General features: G+C 42.1%; 1 protein-coding gene across 11 annotated transcripts in view; it reads right to left on the reverse strand.

Moving 5' to 3' along the window:
• The window catches only part of LOC125448871 (catenin delta-2-like), a 1,175,930-nt gene that overhangs the window by 65,702 nt on the left and 1,085,276 nt on the right, over positions 1-24,952 (reverse strand). For all 11 annotated transcript variants that reach the window (XM_059652900.1, XM_059652905.1, XM_059652902.1 and 8 more), the window contains one exon: positions 7,037-7,210. In XM_059652900.1, the coding sequence (XP_059508883.1) occupies positions 7,037-7,210 (174 nt within the window). The remainder of the gene's footprint in view (positions 1-7,036; positions 7,211-24,952) is intronic.

Genomic DNA, 24,952 nt, shown 5'->3' on the forward strand with positions numbered 1-24,952 from the left:
GGACATTGGTGAGGTTACTTTTGGAGTACTCTGCACAGTTCTACTCACCCTGCTGTAGGAATGATATTATTGAATTGGAGAGGGTTTCAAAAAAATGTATGTGGATGTTGCCAGGACTGGAGGGTTTGAGTTCGAAGGATAGGGTGGGTAGACTTTTTTCACTGGAGCTTAGGAGATTGAGGGGTGACCTTATATGGGTTTATGAAATAAAATGTAGCATAAGTAAGGTGAATAGCAAAGCTCTTTTTCTTAGGGTGGACAAGTTCAAAAGTAGGTGGTATATTTTTAAGGTGAGAGGAAAAAGACTAAAAAGGGACCTGAGGGGCAACCTTTTCATGCAGAGGGTGGTTCGTGTGGGGAATGAATTTCAGAGGAAATGGTAGATGCAGGTACAGTTACAAAATTTTAAAGACATTTGGGCAGGCACAGAATGGACATGTTGTCTGAGGAATGGTGGTTTACTGCATCTGCTGTACCCGTGTGGCCTCCTCTACATTGGGGAAACCAAGCGGAGGCTTGGGGACTGCTTTGCAGAACATCAATGCTTGGTTCGCAATAAACAACTGCACCTCCCAGTCGCGAACCATGCCAACTCTCCCTCCCATTCCTGAGATGACATGTCCATCTTGGACCTCCTGCAGTGCCACAACAATGCCACCCGAAGGTTGCAGGAACAGCAACTCATATTCCGCTTGGGAACCCTGCAGCCCAATGGTATCAATGTGGACTTCACAAGCTTCAAACTCTCTCCTCCCCCCCACCGCATCCCAAAACCGGCCCAGCTCGTCCCCGCCTCCCTAACCTGTACTTCCTCTCACCTATCCCCTCCTCCCACCTCAAGCTGCACCCCCATTTCCTTCCTACTAACCTTGTCACACCCCCTTGACCTGTCTGTCCTCCCTGGACTGACCTATTTCCTCCCTACCTCCTCACCTACACTCACCTTTACTGGCTCCATCCTTGCCTCTTTAACTTGTCCGTCTCCTCTCCACCTATCTTCTCCTCTATCCACTTCAATCCGCCTACCCCTCTCTCCCTATTTATTTCAGAACCCTCTTCCCCTCCCCCATTTCTGAAGAAGGGTCTAGGCCCAAAACATCAGCTTTCCTGCTCCTAAGATGCTGCTTGGCCTGCTGGGTATATCCAGCTCCACACCTTGTTATCTATGTTATTGCACATGTCCGAAACAGGTGGGACTTGAGCTCAGGTTTCCTAGATCAGAGGTAGGGACGCTACCACTACATCATCACTGGTCTCCATATATGATTGCAAGGAAGGAGTGTACAGAGATCTTTCAGATACAGAGGATCTTTAAAGAGTCACTGGCAATCCTCTTTAGTAATTGATCAGTAATCAATTGATTTAGTAATCAATTGATAAAGGTCAAGACCTTCCACTGCTGAATGGCCAGGGTCAGGAATGAGGCTCTGATTTTTCACTGCCCTTGTCAATGCCTATTGAGGATTATTATTAAAACAGGCCAATGATGGCAGAATCCGACCATCAAACTGATGCGTGGCAGATGGAGTTTAATTTAGATTATTGTGAAGTGTTGCATTTTGGTAAGGACAGAACTTGTACAGTTAATTGTAGGGACCTGGGGAATGTTACTGAGACCTAGGGGAGCAGGTACATAGTTCCTTGAAAGTGGAGTCACAGGATGGTAAAGAAAGCATTTGGTCTGGTCAGAACATTAAACAAAGGAGCTGGGATGTCATGTTGTGACTGTACCAGACATTGGTGAGGCCACTCTTAGAATGTTGCATGCAATTCTGGTCACCCTTCTATGGGAAGGATGCTGTTAAACTTGACAAGGTGAAAAAAAAGCAAGGATGTTGCCAGAATTGGAGGGTTTGTGTTATAGGGAAAGGCTGAACAGGTATTTTTCCGATACACGATAGTTGCATTCTTGTGCAACTTCGTGCTATACAATATCGAGCCACAGAAAGTCACCATACAACATTGCATTATAGGAAAATCACTGCAGAAATTTGCTATACTGTACAGCGGAAAGTTTGTGTTAACCAAACTGTGTCCACTCTTCTTCAATCGTGTTACTGCAAATGTGCTTTACCGAAACACTCGTTACAGCGGAAATACCTGGCGCATTTTTTCCTGGAGTGTCGGAGGCTGAGGAGTGACCTTCCAGAGATTTGTGAATTCATGAGGGGCATGGATAGGGCGAATATTCAAGGGCACTTTCCTAGGGCTGGGGAGTTCAAAACTGGAGGGCATACATTTAAGGTGAAAGGGGAAAGATTTAAAAAAGGACCTGGAGGGGTAACTTGTTCATGTGGAGTGCGGTGCGTGTACGGAATGAGTTGCCAGAAGAAGTGGTGGAGGCTGATACAATTACAACATTAAAAAGACAATAAATAGTTATGTGAATAGGAAGGGTTTAGAGGGACATGGGGAAAATGCTGGAAAATGGGACTAGGTCAAATTGGGATGTCTGGTTGGCGCAGATGAGTTGGACTGAAGAGTCCGTTTCCATGCTGAATGGCTCTATGACTCGCTGACCAATGTTTTCTCCTCAGTCAACAACACTATAACAGATTGTCATGTCATAATCACATCACTGTTCGTGAATTCCCTTTGTGTAAAATGACCAGCCGTGGCATTTAGAGGTGTCCAATCCTTCTGATATAGAGAATAAAAACAAAATAATAGAGAAGAAAAGAACAGCAGAGAATTTAAAAGGCTTTAAGGGACTAGTCAATAATTTCTTACTTATAAAATCATTACATTTCGATTGCTTTATTTAATCATTTATATTTAGGCATGTGGGAAGAGAATTCAGACAATCAGCACCTTAAGCCTGTTCTTCCATTTAATTAAACTGTGGCTGATCTGTATCTTAATTCCATTTGCCCACTTAGGTTTTGCTGCGTTAATACCCTTGCTCAGCAAAAATCAATTAAATCAGGACTGAAATTTTCAATTGCCCTACTCTCACCAGTTTTTGGAGAGAAAGAAGTACAGATTCCACTCCTCTCTGACAGAAGAAGTGTTTCTGATTATATGGCCCTAGGACCACAGGAGCAGAAGTAGGCCATTCAGCGCCCTGAGTGTGCTCTGCCATTCAGTGAGATCATGGCAAATCTGATAACCCCTAAATCCACCTTCCTGCCTTTTCCCCATAAGCCAAGACTCCCTTACCGATTGAAAATCTGTCTACCTCAGCCTTGAATATATTAGAAGACCCAACCACTACTGTTCTCTGTGGGTAAATTCCACAAATTTCACAGACTCATCAGAGAGACGAAATTCCTTCTTATCTCTGTCTTAAATGAGTGATCCCTGACTTCCTCACTCTGTGATTATGTCCTCTGGTCCTAGACGCTCCCACAAGGGGAAACAAATAATTTGCATCTACCCAGGCAGTCCTGAAAAATCTTTGATGTTTCTCATTTACCTAAACTCTAATGAGCACAGATATCACTGCAGCGTGGTCTAATTGTAATTTTAACATTATGTTCTTTGTTCTAGATCCCTTACTGAAGGGAAAAGTTCATATGTGTCAGTGTATCAATTCCTTTAATAGCATTATAACACCGTAGTTAGATCACTTACTCATTTTCTATGCTGTAAGGATTCAAAGCCTGGTGCATGCAACCTTTCATCGTAATTTAATCACTTTAGCCCAGCACTATGCTCGTGAATCTATGCTGCTCCTTTCATCTTCTTCAGTTGCTCTGGGCTCATTTTTTTTTGTCCAAGTTTTAACTGATTGTTATAGAGTCACAGAAATGTACATCACAGAAACAGACCCTTTGGTCCTGCTTGTCCATGCTGACCAGACACTGTAAATAAATCTAGTCCCATTTGCCAGCATTTGGCCCATATCCCTCTAAACCCTTCCTACTCATATACCCATCCAAATAGCTTTTAAATGTTGTAATTGTACCAGTCTCCACCACTTCCTTTGGCAGCTCATTCCATATACGGACCACTTTCTGCATGAAAAAGTTGCCCCTTAGACCGCTTTACATCTGTCCCTTCTCACCTTCAACTTATGCCCTCTAGTTTTGGACACCCCCATCTCAGGAAAAAGGCCTTGTCTATTTATCCTATCCATGCCCTTAATGATTTTATAAACCTCAAAAGGTGAACCCTCAACCTCTGATATGCCAGAGAAATTAGCCCCAGCCTATTCATCCTCTCCCTATAGCTCAAACCCTGCAGCCCTCGCAAGATCCTTGTAAATCTTTTCTGAACCTTTTCAAGTTTCACAACCTCTTTCCCAAAGCAAGGAGCCCAGAACTGCACACAGTATTCCAAAAGTAGCCGAACCCATGTCCTGTATAGTGTGAAATGACCTCCCAACTCCTATACTCAATGCATTGACAAATAAAGGCAAGCATCCCAATGCCTTCTTCACTTTCCAATGTACCTGTGTTTCCACTTTCAAGGAATTATGAACCTGCACTCCAAGGTCTCTTTGTTCAGCAACACTATCCAGGATCTTACCATTAAATGTATAAGTCCTGCCCCGATTTGCCTTTCTCCACTGTAGCACCTCACATGTATCTAAATTAAACTCCATCTGCTATGCCTCCGCCCACTGGCCCATCTGATCAAGATATTTTAGAAAAAATGAGTTTCCTTCACATTTCTGATTTGGTGCCATTTTCCTTTGGTTTCTTTGTGGGTTGGGAGTGTCTCATGTACGAAATGCCCTGGCTGAGTTATCGTTACCCATTTTAATTCTCACAGAGGTGGGTTCTTCTGTTGCTTAACAATTTCACCTGGTGGTGCAGGGCTTTTGAAGCTCCTTAAAAGCATGTTAGTTTGAGAATTTATGAAGAATGTGTATATCCCGCTAAAGAGTTTGGAACCTACTAAAAGCTGAGTGTGAAGTGTTTTCACATATTCAAATGTCTCTACTGGTCTCTATTATAACATATTTGTGTCTTTGGTGGAATGATTCATTGTAGGTTTCTATCCTGAGAAGTTACCAATGTATACATTTCCCATTTACATTTCCCAGTCACATGTATTTGTTCACATGCATTACACAATATTTTTTCGAAGTCAGAAAGCAGCATTATGCAGTGGAAATTGTAGCAAAATGTCATCTCAGCCTATGTTGCCAGCTTTTCTACTATATAGTAAATGGTTCTGGCTGATTAAATTTAAGGTTTAATATTTAAAAAGATCTAATCACTTGACCATTTACTTTATGCTTCTGATACATTTTTAAAAGAAGTCCCCATGAGTGAAAATAAAGCCACCTGTTCTCTGACATCGATTGATCGACTTTCTGCTGAGAAATGACATTAACAATAATCCATTTTTTAGATACTGGTGGGCATTATTAATGCTTGGCTGAGTTTCAAGTCCTAATGGGTTTCAACACTGTTGCTATTCCATTCGTTTGAGAAAGAATGTCAGTTTCAAAAGTTGTAATATCAGATTGTTCCTTTGACATAACACAACCTAATAGGATTACAAGTTTTGCAAAGTTTTGGATGTGAGTTTGCTCGCTGAGCTGGAAGGTTAGTTTTCAGACGTTGAAGCTTTGTCGGAGGCTCACTGATGATGTTACCTAGAATGGTGACGAAACGTCTGAAAACTAACCTTCCAGCTCAGCGAGCAAACTCACATCCAGAACCTCAACCTGAGCTACAAATCTTCTCAAAACTCATTTGCAAAGTTTCTCCCACATGGAAGAATGCATTTTTTATATTATTGAAAAGAAAGCATTCATCAGATGGTGAGTGGTTTATTCTTTTCCCCTAAGGAATGTAAAGCAATTTCCATTAGCAAATCTGAGGACTGTACATAGTACATAGTTGGTGAGCCGTGATGGTGGATTCCTGGGGGGAGGGGGGTGGTGGAATACAGGTCACATGAGTGATTTGAAGGGGCATAGGCTGGTATGGGATGTAGATAAAGGGCTGATACAAGGTAGGCTGAGATACAAGGGACGGTTGATCACTGTTGGGACCTGAGATACTGTGTTGGAGAATTGAGGTGGTCTTCTGGACAACCCACCTTTTATGCTTTCCAGTGTGAATTTCAAATTACGTTAAGTATCTCTCTCCGGTATGCAAGAGCAAAAATAGTGTGTGAAGTAACACTCAGCTGAAGTGTGCAGCGTGAGTCATGAAAGTGCATGGTCTGGTTTTCCCACGGCCAAAACAAAAATCTGGTCTGCCACATTTAGCATTATTCCTAAACTGAGGGGTACCTTGATCAGCTATAGGCTTTTAGGATGTATTTGACAAATTGATTTTCCCAGCCCAGATTTATCCTCTCTTACATGCCCTACGCTTTTGCACTGATCAGCGGAAAATTTCTTGTCTGCAACAAGCAGGAATCTGATGATGCTGAGCAATGTCTACAAAGTAAGAATTGTGTTTAGTCTGTGTAAATTGATGGCATCAATTTCTTCTCTTTGAATAAATATCACAACGTGAGCCTTTTTGGAGATTATAATACAACAACACCCAACACAGCCGAAACAAAACTGTGTTAAGAAAGCTTAATGGATATAGGTTAATCTCAATGGTGATTTGAAACAAAAGTGAGTACTCTCATAGCAGGACATAATTTAGAAGGGTCACAAGTTCCGCTGGCTAAGAGATTCTACCATTTCCTAACCCCTTATTGTAGCTAGCACAGCAACATGAAACTTCAATTGTATACCTTAAGTCACTTATCAAAATGTTTCAATGCATTTTTCAGGAGAACAAACAAAAAAAAATGAAACTGAAGCACATATGGATTGATATGAGGACAGCAAAGTTGTGGAATATTTGAAAGGAAGAGGTTGAGCTAGTGAGATGAAACAGTTTGGAAAAGGGTTTAGAGGAATTAAGGGCAAGGCACATTAATTCCTGGTGGAGTGCAGAAATTCGAGGATGCACAAGATACCAGAATTGGCACAGACTAAACATTTTGGAGGGTTGATGGTAAAAGTTGTAGAGATAGTGAGTATCAAAGTTATGCAAGGACTTATAACCACAACAAGAATTTTAAAAGCAGGAAAAACTGCACATAAAGTTCGCAAGCATAATTTAGAATGGCTTACCTTCCAGCTCCCCGCAGCCAAATTCTGCAAGGCTCCTGCTGCGCCCTCAAGGGTATCTGGATTTGAGCATTCTGACAAAAGTGTGAGGTAGGGTTTGACTATTGAGGGATGCCACAGGAGCTGTATGCCCTTTGGTGGGTCTGTTGCTTCTGGAAGAGGTCCAACACCATCCCACTGAGAAACAAAGAGGCAAAAAATTAAATCTTCACAATGTGTTTTTGCAATAATTTCTTTACCCAGCACAGAACGTTAGCCATGCCACTGTACAAAACCCATGAGTGACAGATTTTCTTCCCAAAAGATATTTGTGAACCAGATAAGTTTTTACAACAATTTTTAAAAAATTCATTAGGCCATCACTGGCTTGGCCAGCATGTATTGCATATTCCTAATTGTCCAGAGGGCAATTAAAAATCAACCACATTGTTGTGGGTCTGGAGTCACATGCAGGCTAGAGCAGGTAAAGATAGCAGTTTCCTTCCCCGAAGGAAATTAATGAACCAGATAACTAAGCAATGGTTTCATGTCATTAGACTCCTAAATCCAGGTTTTTATTGAACTGAAATTCTGCCATCCACCAGGGCAGGATTTGAACCTTAGTCCCCAGAAGAACACAGGGTCTTTTGGATTAACAGTCCAGCAATAATACCACTAATATTGTTTTTATTCATTCATGGGATGAGGGCATCAATGGCAGGGCAGCATTATTGCCCAGAGGGCAGTTAGGAGTCACATGTAGGCCAGGCCAGGAAAGGGTGGCAGTTTCCTTCCCTAAAGGATATTAGTGATCCAGATGGGTTTTTCCCCGACAACTGGCAATAGACTCATGGTCATCATTAGCCTCTTAATTCCTAATTTTTTTTCCCTAATTGAATTCAAATTCCACCATCTGCTGTGGCAGGATTTGAACCCAGGTTCCCAGGACCTGGGTCTCATGGATTAACAATCCAGTGATAATACCACTAGGCCATTGCCTCCCAGTTGATGATAGTTTAATGGTTACTATTATTAAGATTAGTTCTTTTTAATCATAATCCATATTGATTAAACTTACAATCTACCAGCTACCATAGTAGGATTTGAACAGATGGACAGTTAAGTCAAAAAGCAAGTGACATTTTGCTCACCATGAGGTCTTGGTTGTAATAACTGTAAATAAAGTATATAAAGAAAATTTTGCAACAGACTATGTCCAAGAGTATGAAGAAATAATAGGAGTAATCTGCTTCAGCTGCAACTCACATGGAATAGAAGGACAATGATACCAATTTTTTTTGCTGCTTGTCATGTAAGGAAGTCTTCCCTGACATCACTCCTAACCAGCCTTGCTCTAACTGAACTTCCCTTGGGAGGTGTATAACCTGCTGTCTTTTCACTATCATTCATTTTACACTATCAGGCTAAGTCTACAACCATCTAAAGTGTCTGTGATAATCAGCATGCTCAGCATCTTCCCCTACAATGTGATTTACACATTCACTTGTGAAATAGACAATAACTCACCAATAACTACTTCATCTGTGAGTTATCTCAAAAACCTTCCTTGCAGAAACAATCAGCACATTTCTCAAAGAAGCGGAGAGTATCTTCCACTCATGTTCACATTTTTTAATGTGATGGGGATTTACTTTACGGAAACATTTTCATTGATAAAGTTATCAGCATTCTACATGCTGGTGTGTCTTTATTTTCCTGTCTCTGTAGACAATAGGTGATGTATTAAAAAGAGATTTTATTCAGACAGAGAACTCAGAGGAATAAGAATGGTGCTCCAATAATAATGCAGCAAAGCAAGTCCTTACATCTTCACATTGCCATTGCTAATCAAAGACTGAGTACAGGATGATAAGGCTTTCCCCGTGGGGTCAGTGGTATAAGGGACAGACAATGCAAAACTGCTCGATCAAGGGAGTCACGGGGGAAACAGAAAGGAAGACCTGCATTAGTGCAGATCTTTCACGATCTCAGCACATCCCAAAACACTTAATAGTCAATGATTTATTTCTGAAATGCAGTCACTGTCTTAAGAAACACAGCACCAAATAGCACACTGCTAATTCCCACAACAGTGATGACAAATAGTTTAATTGAGTGATATCTGTTGACAGATAATGTCCATGACACCAGGCTGAACTTTCCTTTAAGAAGTAATGTCCCAGAAATTATTACATCCAATTGAGGGCAAAGATAGAGAATCAGTTTCGGGCCTTCTCCAGAGAGGGTCCAGACCCAAAATGTCAACTATCCTGTCCTCAGATGCTGCCTGGCCTGTTGTGTTCCTCCAGCTCCACACTGTGTTATCTCTGACTCTAGCTTCGGCAGTTCCTACTATCTCTGGGGATTCAGTTTAACATTTTAGCTGGAAGATGCCACCTCCTGAGTGTAGCACTCTCTCAGTACTGTGCAGGACTACCAGCCTAGTTTATATCTGCAGTTCTGTTAAAATGCTTCCTACTCAGAGGTGAGATAGCTACTACTAGAACGATGGTTGATACCTGAGGGAAGTTTCTTATCTTCTCATGCTATTGCTTATGAAGAAGAAGATAAGGCTTTCCTGACTGAGATAGGTAGCATCAAATTGCTCTGATAAAAGCAAGATCAAGAATTGTATAGGGGACAGTTCTGCCATGTCTAGGTTGCCACAAGTTCTAATATTTTGATAATTTCTTTCCGATAAATTTATCGACTTGAAGTGTCACTTTATACTTTATAAACCCTCCACCATCAAATCATATTGCTTTTCCACACTATCCACACCTCGCTTTCAGTCAAAGTTTCATTGTTATTTTTCATACAGAAATACACAACCTAAGAGTTACTGCCACTGAATTCTGATTACTTTGTGTATGAACAGAAACTTAGTAATATCAGGAATGAAGTTACTTCTTAATAAATTGAATACAGTGGCCTTCCTGTACTAATCTCATGGATTACATTATGATTGTTCATATTCCAAATGATTCTCTGATTGCCTGAATGTGATCCATGAAGAATTTTCCATAATCTTTCATCCTTTTTAGTGTCTGACCTTCATGGTTTCTCCTTAGCTGCCCTGAGAAGGTGTCCCTTCTTGAATTATTGCAGTTTTATATGACTGCGCAGCTTTCCAGACCACTTCTGAAGGAGGATAAGGGTCATTCATACAGGCAGGGGTAGCCAATGCTTGAGGCCTTTAATACTTGCAACTTGTAATCATTGTGCTGCAAGGTGACGGTGTAATCAGGTTTGGAGATCTATCATTGTTCAGGAGTCAATAAGGGATTTGGGCTTGGATAAACTGTTGATGCAAGTGGTTTTCAGTGTTCTATTTGTTCTGAAGTTGTGGTGGATGGAGAAAAGAATCAGCGCAGGCCATTGCTACATTGAGGAAATGTAGTAAGGCATGAAATACTGGCACTTACTGCCAGTCAGGCTAAAATCTGGATTGTCCTGTGCAAAACTGGATATCCAGCCACCTGACTGGGGCTGGAGTCACATATAGGCAAGACCGAATATGAACAGCATGTCACCATCCTTAAAGAGCATGGGTAAAACTGCTGGACTTCAGCGCAATCCTTCACAACGTACCCAACAGAGAATATTTCTTCCCTTATTGACTCCAGGGCATCTCTCAGGGAATTACACACTGTGGGTTGTTGTGGGGATGGAGATGGGGAGCAGGGGCTGGGATAAGAAGTGTCTAGTCACGATGCTGAAGTCACTGTCAGTGCAGGGCTGACTTGTTGGAGCAGCTATTCTTTTCCTGCCCATCGTTTACATTTCCCATATAATCCCATATAACATTTCCCTCATAATCCTCCTCCTATACCTATATCTACTAATCCATACAAAAGATGTAGAAGCGAGGACAAAGTAGCAATGACTGTCCAGTATTTCAATTTGGCTGCTGCAGCTTCCTTCCATAGAAGCTACACTTTTAGTATCTCTGTTGCACATCAGTAGAGGCTGTGACAAATGGTTAAATAGAAAAACAGCCTCTGTCTCCTCTCTGCTGTGAGCAGGATGAGAAGTGACCCATGGGGCTGTGACGTTCCTCTCATTACATTTTACCGGAGCTGCTCCAGCTACAAAAGCAATTAATAAAAATGCATGGTATGTAAGCTTAAAAGTTCACCTCCCAAGGCCACACAGAGACTTGGAGGTGACTGCAGACCACTGCTGCCATATGTCACACATGAAGAAACCGTAGGACTTTTCTCACAATGTAAATTGCACCGATCTTCATCTGAAATTTCAATCAAGTTCCTGAAATTTTCTTTTTCAAAATTCAACTTAACCAGCTGGCCAAAAGAAAAATGCATCTTCAAGGGGGCATGAAATTAACTTTCCAATTAGGCTGTGTGAGAAGGGATTGACCATACCGATCTGCTTAAATTGTAAAGGTTTAGTCAACATTACATATGGGAGGCATGTTGCAGTACTAAAATTATATTTCATCCTAAGATTAAGTAATCACATGTCAGTCAAAAGATAAGAATTTGTATTTATATTAAAAAAAATCATGTTTTTAAGCATCTGGGCACCATTGGTAATTACTGCCTATCCCTAGTTCATAGAACCCCTACAGTGTGGAAGTAGGCCATTCAGCCCATCAAGTCCACACCATCCCTCCCAGCAACATCCCATCCAGACCCAACCCCTCCACTCTATCCCTGTAACCTGCATTTCCTATGGCCCATCCACCTAACCTGCACAGTCTTTGGACTATCGGAAGAAACCTGAGCAGGAAATTGAACCCAAGTCCCTGCTGCTGTGGGGCCAATGAATTATTTTTGAAGTATAGTCACTATTTTTTTTAGGTAAGAATTGCAGCTAATTTGCATAGAGCAATGTCCCAGACACAGCAATGATCTAAACGTCCAAAGCCTTTATGGCGGCGCTGGTTCATAAATAATAGCTGGTCTAGGGCATTAGAAGAAGAGACCTGTTCTTCGTCAAATATTGCTGCACAGTCTTTTACATTCACCTGAGAGAGTTAATAGGCTTCAACGCAATATATATGAAAGATAGTTCACATTAAAACGTAAATGGCAGGAATTTAAAATTGAAAGATAAAAATAAGGCTATGGTATATGTTTTAAACGTGGGGGACTAAATTACATCTGTTGCCCAGGCCAATTCTTTCCTCCCTTATAAGCTCACTGTGTTTGAACACGACCTTACAGTGAAGTGAAATTGGTTGGCATAATTTATAATATATCACATTATATCTGTTCTACACCTTTAAAAACTTTAAACATTCATTTACCCAATGTCTCCAAGGCACCACAATGTGGAATCTGGGATCCAGTTTGAAGTTTTAATTGAACAGAATTTTCTCTCAAAGTTATCTGCTCAATATTTGATGGCTATGTTGTCTGAGGCATCTGTTGACATGCCTGGAATCGTGGAGGGCAGGGGTGGGGATATGAAGTCGTATCTTAAATAAAGAGTTGCCGCCTGACAGGTGGCATTGTCTTTGGCAGGAGAATAAAACAGCGAATGGGAAATGCTGGAGATCTGAAACAAAACAGAAATTGCTGGAGAAACTCAAGTGGTCTGACATCATCTGGATGGAGAAAGCAGAGTTTCGTGTCAAGTCCAGTGAGTCACCAGACTCGACATGTAGGCTCTGCTTTCTGCCCACAGATGCTGAGTTTCTCCAGCAATTTCTGTTTTTATATTTGTTGGTAATGGCTTCACAGTTCCCACAAGAAGGCCTCGCTCAGGATTTGCCACAAATTTAAAAATAATTTGAAAACAATTTAAATTTTAAAAGGTTAAAATTTACCTTCTTCTGATGCTCTCGTTTTGTAGGAGTTGTTCCAATTGGTTAAGAAACAGTGTGAACTATTAATGGCCATGATTTTAGTGTTCTTTGAGACATTTCTCTGTTACTTACTGTGACTTCAAGGCATCCCCTGACAAGCCTTGCCAACACCAGTACCCCCATCTACTGTGAATACTAGTGACTGCTTGCTTCAAAGGCTTGATGCAGAGTTGTCGGTATCTCTCTATCACTCTCACCTCTTAAAAGCCACATTTCTTTAGTGCTTTCACTGTCTTGAATGCACCCAAAGAACCCGATGTTTCCTGCTGAATAGTGCAAGCTTTCTTTCATTTTACCTATTGGACCAATATCCTTTGCAAATGACTCCGTTTACTTTTGTACATTTGTTGAAGCCTTCCCTGGTACAACAAGAACTTACATTTCTGTACTGCATTTAATTTAGCAAAGTACCCCAAACTGCTTCACAGAAGCCTAAGTGATGGCATAATGGTAATGTCACTGATTAGTAGTCTCCGACCCCAGCTTAATGTTGTGAGGATGTGAGCTTGAATCCCACCATGGCAGATGGGGTGATATGTGAATTCAATAAGGATCTGGAATTAAAAGCTAGCCTCATGACAATCATATAATGATTGCCAATTGTCGTAAAAAAAAATCCCATCTGGTCCCTGACAGCTGCCATCCTTACCTGGTCAAGCTGCTGACATGTAATTCGAGATCTGTACAGATTCTGGAGTCGTAGTTATACAGATATACTACATGGAAACAGATCTTTCGGTCCAGCTTGTCTATGCCATTCAGGTATCCTAAATAAATCTAGTCCCATTTGACAGTATTTGGCCCATATCACTCTAAACCCTTCTTATTCACGTACCCATCCAGGTGTCTTTTCACTTCCTACTGTCACTGCCTTTGTCTCCCATCCTTTTTTTTGTAAAAGTGCCGTTATTTTGATCTTTTTTCCCCGAAGTTCCAAAGCAATGCAACATATTACAAAACAGTAATGACTGCTCTTAGAATTCAATGAAATCAGCTCCAACACAGAAAATACCTCAAAAAAGGAGCAGCTCTTACAGCCACAAATTTTTCCTGTCCTTCCTCTTGGATCACCCAGAATCCTTGTCTATGTGATTCTTTTATTTACTTTTAACGGTTCAAACAGCTGAATTCAAATCAGGGACGGGCAATGAAACTTTGCCAGCGTCACCCACGTTCCTAATGACTAAAACAAAAATTAGGTGAGGTGATCATAAATGCCTGGTCAAAGAGATCTGTTTTTAGGAGCACCAATAAGTGGACAGGTTTGCCAGGGAACTGCAGAGCATAGGACCCAGAGAAGATGCCAAAGTTGAGGCAAAGGAAAGAAGAGAAATGCAGGAGTGCAGAGTCCTGGAGAGTGTTGCAAAGGTGGTAAAGGGCAAGGCCACAGAGGAATTTGAAAACAAAAAATAAGACAAGTCAAGGAGCCAATTCAGGTGAATGAACGCAAAGTGAACATGGATTGGATATGGTTGGGGGTGAAGAGTGGGAATGTTGGGGGATCAGTCTGGTCTGGAAAAATTAGCTTTATTGGTGATTTTCTTACATTAAATGGGGAACTACAGATGGACAAGTGATCTGTTAAATCCAGATTAGCTGAGAGTGTTCCAAATTTATCCTCTAAAGTATTTCACTTTCTCAGTGTGTCCTTCCTTGCATATTGATATTGTCTGTCCTTGGATTTGAGAATGGTTTCCACTCAGAGTTCCGAGTTTCTGCTGTAGATCTTCATGTGACTGAACAGGCTAATTCTCAATCCACAGATCTTTGGGGACACGGGGCAGGGCTTCCTACATACATTTTCCAAATTAAATCTCTCTCCTGCAGTGATTATACCTTGAAGATATTTTATTGTTTACAAAACAATTTCAGATTTTTGGTGGTCATGAAAGTTATTATAGGAATACAAATCTTATTTTTCTTTCTTTTGTTTTTCTTTCATGACCATAAAATTGGCTCAATTATTGTTAAATTAAAAAGAGGGTGTATATCTCCCATCAAGTTCAATTATAGGGATATCGTTGGGCCTTAAAGCTCCTCATACAAGCTAACTCAGCTGTGCTGCTGAATGTCAGTGACAGGGAAGCGTCTGCTCCACTCTATATACTGAAATGTCCTATCAAGTGGCATTTTATGTCCTCACATTCTAAAAAGCACCATTTTCCCTCAATTGATATCACTTTCCAACCTTTCGTAGAAGTCCCTTTAATTCGCTCAAACAATTCTGTATCAATCTGACAACTTTGCCCAAGACGCCCATACCAGTTGTCTGTTATTACTTTCCTCCCTGCTGCTGTCACAAGTTTCCACTCACATTACATCTAACAATCTCTCTGAGAACATGTCTGCATTGTCATTGATTCTCAGCTTCTCCATGTGTCACCGTTCCATTCATTCTGCAATGTGCTGTATGAAATCTAGATCTAATTTTCAGTTAATTTAACAATATCAGGCTTTATCATCTTTCTTTAGTTAGCAGTAAAATAGAATTAATTTGTCTTTGCCAATCTTGCTGTAACATGGAGAATGTGCAAACTCAGTGATAATATCTCTGCTGCCTTACTGTCTGGATTTGATTTACTATGTATTGTATAAAATAGATACTAGTGTTTTCTTCCAATTTTCTCCGGCACTGTTTTGCCTACTAGATAGCATACCTCTCCTGTCTTCCACGAAAGAATCTCCTCAGCTTAAACTGTCTTGCATGCATTTTTCTAATCAACATATTGAGAGATGTCATTAAACATCTCTGGAGCAGGTAGGATTTACACCCAGCCTCCTGGCTCAGAAACTACTAGACCATAAATGCCCCCTGTCTTCTGTGTTATCACTGTCCATGTACAGACATTGGATCCTTACCAGCTTGTCCTCATGAAAATGCCCTTCCTGCTTGTTTTTTTTCATAACATTATGTATAACTGATGAGCTGTTGTTGTGGCGTGGTTTCTGCTTTTACAAGGGTATCTACTTGATGTGGCAATGCTTACGTCAGCTCCCAAAACATAAGAACTAAATGTGGGTAACCTGGCACGGAAAGATTTGACAGGTGTTAATACAGCTCATGATATATATCAATATTACAGTCACAGGCACTTCACTGTCTGGGATAACATTAAGCTATCCATTAAAAAGGAGAGCACACTTTCCTCAATGTATCATGCTTCAAGTGGGCCCTGTTAAGGTGGAGTCCAGATCTTTGTACCTTCTGGCCGCATACATTAATATAGTGATGATACTTTGAACATATCTCTTAAAGGTATAATACATACTAACTGTGATATGTAACACAACAGGTGGCATGGTGGTTAGCACTGCAGCCTCACAGCATTGGGTTCAGGTCTACCTTTGGCTGAGTGTCTGTGTGGGCTTTGCACATTCTCCCTGTGTCCGTGTGGGTTTCTTCCAGGTGCTCTGGCTTCCTCTCGCAGTCCAAAGACAAGCAGTTTAGGTGGACTGGCCATGCCAAATTGCCCAAGTGTGCAAGCTAGGTGGATAGGCTATGGGAAATGCAGGGTTGCAGGGACAGGGTGGGGGTTGGGGGGTGGGTCTGGGTGTGACACTCTTTGGAGGGTCGGTGTGAACTCAATGGGCTGAATGACCTGGTTCCACACTGTAAGGATTCTATCCTTGGGTGGCTCAGTGGTTAGCACTGCTGTCTCACAGTGCCAAGGACCCGGGTTTGATTCCAGCGTCAGGCGACTATCTGTGTGTAGTTTGCACATTCTCCCCGTGTCTGTGTGCGTTTCCTCCAGGTGCTCCGGTTCACCTCCCACAGTCCAAAAATGTGCAGGATAAGTAGATTGGCCATTCTAAATTGCCCATACAGCACAGGGATGTTTAGGTTAGATGTAGGAAATGCAGGGGTAGGGGAATGGGTCTGGGTTGGATACTTGTCGGATGGGCAGTGTGGACTTGTTGGGCCGAATGGCCTGTTTCCACACTGTAGGAATTCTATGAGAACTGACACACAAACCTTACATTTGAACTGAGTAATAGCACAGCCTTTTTTCCAGGAGATGTTCAAAAGAGTGTTCCTTCTCACAAGAATAGACATTAATCTAATCTTTTTGGAAATGCAGATAACCTGAGAAGTACTTGTTTTTTAAACTTTTCAAAACCATAACATGGCAGAAAGTGCATAAAATATGTTAAGTACTTCCAAAGTGTGGTCATCTGTTTGTTTAATTTACTCATGGGTTGTGGACGTTGCTGGCAATGCCAACATTTAGTGTCTATGCCGATTACCCTCGAAATGATGGTGAGCAATCAATTAAAATCATTTCACCATGTGATGCAGGCATTGCCACAGTGCTGTTAGGAGGTAGGCTCTGGATTTTTGACACAGTGGTGAAGGAATGGTGACATATTTCCAACACAAGATGGTATATAACTTGGTGCTCACTTTCAACAGTTGGTGTTGGTGATGTTTCCATGTGTACATGGCTCTTCAGGCAGAAGAACTATGAACTGTAATATAGAAAATGTAGCAGCCACACTGAAGACAGCAAGCTCCTGTAGGGGGCCATGAGCTGATTTACCTGATTACCTATTTCATTGATGTTGGTTGAGTGTTACATTTTCACTGAAGCACAAGGGAGAATGTCCCTGCTCTTCAAGATCGTGCTAAAGGACGTTTTCTATCCATCTGATCAAGCAGCTTGGGTTTCAATGGCATTGCTCAGCTAAACCACTTCACTTTCAACAATGTAGTGCTTCCTCAGGGCTTTGGGATGTCATGAGGTTGCATAAGTTGCATTGCAATCGCAACTGGTTTCTTAAACATTTTCTGTGGTGACTCAATTTCTCTTCTTAACCTTGGGAATTTGCTTCGAAAGAGAATTTACCTCAGGGTTTCTTTTGAAGTCAGTTGGGGGGTACATCAAAGACTAGTTGATACATTTATATGTTTTGTGCTTTTCGTTTCAATTTGTCTGTCTCACTGTAAAGAACTGACAATGCCAGTTAAGGAATTTTAGTCAGGTAGAGAGCACAAGAGTAAATCAGTTGATGTTTGTTCAGAGTGATGTTTGTTTAGACCTCTCTGATGAAGGGTCTAGGCCTGAAACGTCAGCTTTTGTGCTCCTGAGATGCTGCTTGTCCTGCTGTGTTCATCCAGCTTCACACTTTGTTATCTTGGATTCTCCAGCATCTGCAGTTCCCATTATCCCTGTGGCTGGATGTCTGGTTGTGTGGTTGTCAGATACCCTCTGATCCCTTCTGCTTCCCCAAGCCATGATTTACTTCAAAGAGAGTTAATTGTGGATTGTTCTACCATGTGGGCAATTACAACCCATGTCACATTCTCAAAAGTGCACATTTCCAACAATCCAAAACAAGAACTTAAGCTGACTGCTTTGAATGAATCCAATTTAAATAACTTTTAACACTTGTCAGGTATGGACCCCACCAACTCGAATTTTGATCAGACCACTGAATCATGCAGCATCAATGCTGGCTGTCTGTGTTTCAGTAACATCTTTGAAAGGTCTCTCTCATTAGCACCATTCCATGGCTCTTTCTGTACATCCTGCAAATCTCATCTTTGCAGGTTTCTGAGAAACATAGTGGAAAAAGAATAGGGAGGGGGGAAAAAGAGGAGGGGGTGTAGCACTACTAATCAGAGAGGGTATCACAGCTACAGAAGCTTCCTTTGTCGAGGAAGATCTGCCTACTGAGTCAGTATGGGTGGAAATTAGGAACAGCAAGGGAGTAGTCACCTCGTTAGGGGTTTACTACAGGCCCCCCAATAGCAGCAGGGAGATTGAAGAAAGCATAGGTCGACAGATTTTGGAAAAGTGTGCACGCAGTAGGGTTGTTGTAATGGGTGACTTTAACTTTCCTAATATTGATTGGAACCTCCTTCGAGCAGAAGATTTGAATGGAGCTGTTTTTGTAAGGTGTGTTCAGGAGGGTTTCCTAACGCAGTACGTTGACAGGCCGACGAGGGGAGAGGCCATTCTAGACTTGGTGCTCGGAAACGAGCCGGGGCAGGTATCAGATCTTGTGGTGGGAGAGCATTTTGGTGATAGTGACCATAACTGCCTCACATTCTACATAGCTATGGAGAAGGAGAGGATTAGGCAGAATGGGAGGATATTTAATTGGGGAAGAGGAAACTATGATGCGATTAGACATGAGTTAGGAAGCATGGACTGGGAGCAGTTGTTCCATGGTAAGGGAACTATCGACATGTGGAGACGGTTTAAGGAACAGTTGTTGGGAGTGATGAGTAAATATGTCCCTCTGAGACAGGCAAGAAGGGGTAAGATTAGGGAACCTTGGATGACGAGAGCGGTGGAGCTTCTAGTGAAAAGGAAGAAGGTAGCTTACATAAGGTGGAGGAAGCTAGGGTCAAGTTCAGCTAGAGAGGATTACATGCAGGCAAGGAAGGAGCTCAAAAATGGTCTGAGGAGAGCCAGGAGGGGGCACGAGAAAGGCTTGGCAGAAGGAATCCGGGAAAACACAAAGGCATTTTACACTTACGTGAGGAATAAGAGAATGGTCAAAGAAAGAGTAGGGCCAATCAGGGATAGCATAGGGAACTTGTGTGTGGAGCCTGAGGAGGTAGGGGAAGCCCTAAATGAGTTTTTTGCTTCTGTCTTTACGAAAGAAACAAACTTTGTAGTGAATGAAACCTTTGAAGAGCAGGTGTGCATGCTGGAATGGATAGAGATAGACGAAGCTGATGTGCTGAAAATTTTGTCAAACATTAAGATTGACAAGTCGCCAGGCCCGGATCAGATTTGTCCTCGGCTGCTTTGGGAAGCGAGAAATGCAATTGCTTCGCCACTTGCGAAGATCTTTGCATCCTCGCTCTCCACTGGAGTCGTACCTGAGGACTGGAGAGAGGCAAATGTGATTCCTCTCTTCAAGAAAGGAAATAGGGAAATCCCCGGCAATTATAGACCGGTAAGTCTCACGTCTGTCGTCTGCAAGGTGTTAGAAAGGATTCTGAGGGATAAGATTTATGACCATCTGGAAGAGCATGGCTTGATCAAATACAGTCAACACGGCTTTGTGAGGGGTAGGTCATGCCTTACAAACCTTATTGAGTTTTTTGAGGATGTGACTAGAAAAGTTGATGAGGGTCGAGCTGTGGATGTGGTGTATATGGACTTCAGTAAGGCATTTGATAAGGTTCCCCATGGTAGGCTCATTCAGAAGGTCAGGAGGAATGGGATACAGGGGAACTTAGCTGCTTGGATACAGAATTGGCTGGCCAACAGAAGACAGCGAGTGGTAGTAGAAGGAAAATATTCTGCCTGGAAGTCAGTGGTGAGTGGAGTTCCACAGGGCTCTGTCCTTGGGCCTCTACTGTTTGTAATTTTTATTAATGACTTGGACGAGGGGATTGAAGGATGGGTCAGCAAGTTTGCAGACGACACAAAGGTCGGAGGTGTCGTTGACAGTGTAGAGGGCTGTTGTAGGCTGCAGCGGGACATTGACAGGATGCAGAGATGGGCTGAGAGGTGGCAGATGGAGTTCAACCTGGATAAATGCGAGGTGATGCATTTTGGAAGGTCAAATTTGAAAGCTGAGTACAGGATTAAGGATAGGATTCTTGGCAGCGTGGAGGAACAGAGGGATCTTGGTGTGCAGATACATAGATCCCTTAAAATGGCCACCCAAGTGGACAGGGTTGTTAAGAAAGCATATGGTGTTTTGGCTTTCATTAACAGGGGGATTGAGTTTAAGAGTCGTGAGATCTTGTTGCAGCTCTATAAAACTTTGGTTAGACCGCACTTGGAATACTGCGTCCAGTTCTGGGCGCCCTATTATAGGAAAGATGTGGATGCTTTGGAGAGGGTTCAGAGGAGGTTTACCAGGATGCTGCCTGGACTGGAGGGCTTATCTTATGAAGAGAGGTTGACTGAGCTCGGTCTCTTTTCATTGGAGAAAAGGAGGAGGAGAGGGGACCTAATTGAGGTATACAAGATAATGAGAGGCATAGATAGAGTTGATAGCCAGAGACTATTTCCCAGGGCAGAAATGGCTAGCACGAGGGGTCATAGTTTTAAGCTGTTTGGAGGAAAGTATAGAGGGGATGTCAGAGGCAGGTTCTTTACGCAGAGAGTTGTGGGAGCATGGAATGCGTTGCCAGCAGCAGTTGTGGAAGCAAGGTCATTGGGGTCATTTAAGAGACTGCTGGACATGTATATGGTCACAGAAATTTGAGGGTGCATACATGAGGATCAATGGTCGGCACAACATTGTGGGCTGAAGGGCCTGTTCTGTGCTGTACTGTTCTATGTTCTATGTTCTAGGACAGGTCAATGGGCTCCTTGTTTTAATTTTATGCAACCGTAAGCAACCTTCTCAGTTCAATTTAAAACAAACATCAGTCAGAGCTGAGCCATCCAGTTGACAATTTCTGCACACCTGCATGGTAGGCAAACTTGTAAGAAAAGTTCCATCAGTAAATACTTTATCGAGAAGCTATTTTTATATTGCACCTACAAAGAAAGACTTTGCAAGAAAACTTCAAACTCATTTGCTTAAACGAGGACAGGCATCATCTTCCTTTGTTTTTTGTAACACTTTCACACAGTTGCACACTCTTTCTCAGTTGCTATGGAGATATTATTTTTGCTCATAGAACATAGAACAGTACAGCACAGTACAGGCCCTTCAGCCCACAATGTTGTGCCGACCTATTGTCCTACTTTAAGAACAAACGAACCTGCATACCCTATATTTTACTCTCATCCATGTGCCTATTCAAGAGTCGCTTGAATGTCCCTAATGTATCTGACTCCACCACCGGCAGTGCATTCCACACGCCCACCACTCTCTATGTAAAGAACCTACCTCTGACATGTCCCCTATAGCTTCCTCCAATCACCTTAAAATTATGCCCCCTCATAATAGTCATTTCCACCCTGGAAAAAAAGTCTTTGGCTATCCACTCCATCTATGCCTCTCTTCACCTTGTACACCTCTGTCAAGTCATCTCTCATCCTTCTTCGCTCCAATGAGAAAAGCCTTCGCTTCCTCAACCTTTCCTTGTAAGACCTGCCCTTCAATTCAGGCAGCATCCTGGTACATCTCCTCTGCACCCTCTCTAAATCTTCCAAAACCTTCCTACAATGAGGCAAACGGAACTGAACACGATAGTCCAAGTGTGGTTTAACCAGGGTTTTATAAAGCTGCAGCATAGCCTCGTGGCTCTTAAACTCAATTCCCCTGCCAATGAAAGCCAACACACCATACAGCTTCTTTATAATCCTATCAACTTGGGTAGCAACTTTGAGGGATCTATGGACGTAGACACCTAGATCCCTCTGCTCTGCCACAGGGGCGGCACGATGGCTCAGTGGTTAGCACTGCTGCCTCACAGTGCCAGGGACCTGGGTTCGATTCCAGCTTCGGGCGACTGTCTGTGCGGACTTTGCACATTCTCCCCGTGTCTGCATGGGTTTCCTCCGGGTGCTCTATTTTCCTCCCACAGTCCAAAGATGTGCAAGGTAGGTGGATTGGCAGTGCTAAATTGCCCATAGTGTTCAGGGATGCGTAGGTTAAGTGGGTTGTAGGTGAATGGATCTGGGTGGGATGCTCTGTGGGTTGGTGTGGACTTGTTGGATCAAAGGGCCTGTTTCCACACTGTAGGGGTTCTATGGTTCCTCCACACTGCCGAGAATCCTGCCATTAACCCTGCCGTCTGTATTCAAATTGAACCTTCCAAAATGAATCACTTCACACTTTTCCGGGTTTGAATTCCATCTGCCACTTCGAACCCACATACAACAACAGCAATTGTGATACGCCTGAAATCTAGGAGGCATACATTAAAAATCAAGAATTGAGTAACTAGATCAAGCAGAACTTTGTCATCTACGCAAGACATTACAATGGCAGTATGAATAATTTGGAAGGTTATTTATGCAGATAATAGACAATGCAGCTCTGCATCCTATCAATGTTCCGTTGCAACCTACAACAGCTCTCCACACTATCAACAACACCACCAACCTTCGTGTCATCAGCAAACTTACTACCCACTCTTCCACTTCCTCATCCAAGACATTTATAAAGATCACAAAGGTTAAACTCTAACATCAAGATTTAGTCTTTTGGGATTTACAATAAGCAGCTGAAAAGCCCTCCACTCTCTCTCTCTCTTTATTCGAAAATAGGAAATGATCCAGTTAACATTTCACTTTAAGTTTCTCAAATTTTGTCTGTACATCAGTTGGAATGACTTTCACAAGGCTGAGATAAGTCCATTGGCACCATTTTATTCTAATTTGCTCTTTTTGTTCCTAGTCCTCCTCTTTTGAGAGAATTAGCCGACTCTTCGAAATACCACTGGTTTGGGTTTAATTGGACAGACGCTAGTCACTTTCCAGTATCTTGCCCCTCTCCACTAGCCTACCCTCTGCTGTGGCTATTATTTACAAATGGCTCTTGACAGAGAATCGCAGGGGTGTTTCCATGGTGTGTCTTATGAATTAGAATTAGAATTAGAATTCCTACATTGTGGAAACAGGCCCTTCGGCCCAACAAGTCCACTGGATCACTGAGTATCTTTAAGGCAGAAATAGACAGAATTTAGTTCTCCCAGGAACTCAGGGGCATGGGATGTGAGCAGGAAAGTGAAGTTGAGGTCAACCAACAGTGAAAAGTGACTGTAAGGGGTTGAACATTCTTATGTTTTCAGCCTACTCTCTTACAGCTCAGGCAGATGTATGACCCACGGAGCTACAGCTGATGTATAAAGTGCTGCATTGTCAATGAGACGTGAAACCAAGGGCTGATTTGCTCTTTCAGGTGGATGTAAAATATCCCCTGAGCATTCTATTGAATGGCAGGAGTATTTTCTCCAATGTTGAGTCAGTATCCATCCTAGCTAAACATTACTGTTTGTGATGCCTTAATTGTCTGCAATTGTGCAATTGTCTGCAAATTGTCTGCCTGATATACAACTTCACAACTGTGCTTACACGTTAAAACCACCTTACTGGCCATTTCAAAATCCTGAGGTTGTGAGCAATGGAACATTAATGGAAACTCTCCATTCCCTTTCTTGAAATACTTAATTGGTAGTACAGACCTTAAACATTGCTGATAGGAGATGCTAAATCTAAACTTTTCATCTTGCATTCATCAGGACTCAAATGTAAGAAAACAAACTTTGGAAAAAAAACATAATTTATACAGCATAACAAGTTGGACTACATGTCGCATGAGGTTCCAAAAGGAATTTGTAATTTTAGTAAACTGATTTTATTCAAACCAGGCACATTGACTCTGATTAACGTAACAGCTCAATTGGCTGATTGGCTGGTTTGTGATGCAGTGTGCTACCTACCACATGAGTTCGATTCCTGCACCAGTGATGTTACCATGAAGGTCCCATCTTCTCAATCTCACCACTTGCCTGAGGTGCGGTGACCCTCACGTTAAGCTCACCACCAGAAATCTCTCTATAATGATTTAGCAGCCCCAAGGTCTTCTGGGGCAACGTTGACTTTACTTATCTAATAGTTGCCTTGATGAAACAATCACTTGCTGAATACACATGAAGGGATTTATGGGGTGCTGCCTTTGGTTCTGACCAGTGCCTGGTCTACCCTACAATACCCTGGGATGGTAAGGCATCTCAAATTATCAGAGATGAAGTAAGCCATTTCACACTGCTACATTGCACGAGGGATAATTTTCATTAACAGGTTACTGTCAAGTCAGAAGGATGCATTGCTCACCACAACAATGACTAATATGGTATATGGGTTACAAAGACTGCTTGATAACAAGCAAATAGGCTGAATGTCCCAACAGTCGAGGACCATACGAAACAACATACCCTCAGCACCCTCAGATCCTTGCTCCCCAAGGTTTATAAATGCCTGATGTGATGGGAGAAGACACAGAGGATCACTCAACTCCTGCTACACTCTATGATGATAATAACCTTGGCAGAGTGATTTTCAGGTAACGAGAACCATTTAATTGATACTAGTGGGAGGGGACACAAAGTTGTTTTCTGCTACAATAATTGCTTCACTCATTAAAAAAGCTGGCTCACTGAAGAATTCTCCTATTGGATGGGTGAAAAAAATACTTCAGAACTATCTCAGAACAGTAGATAGTTTGCACGGTTTTGACAC

The sequence above is a fragment of the Stegostoma tigrinum genome, chromosome 2 (genome assembly GCF_030684315.1).
Source record: "Stegostoma tigrinum isolate sSteTig4 chromosome 2, sSteTig4.hap1, whole genome shotgun sequence".
Lineage (NCBI taxonomy): Eukaryota > Metazoa > Chordata > Chondrichthyes > Orectolobiformes > Stegostomatidae > Stegostoma > Stegostoma tigrinum.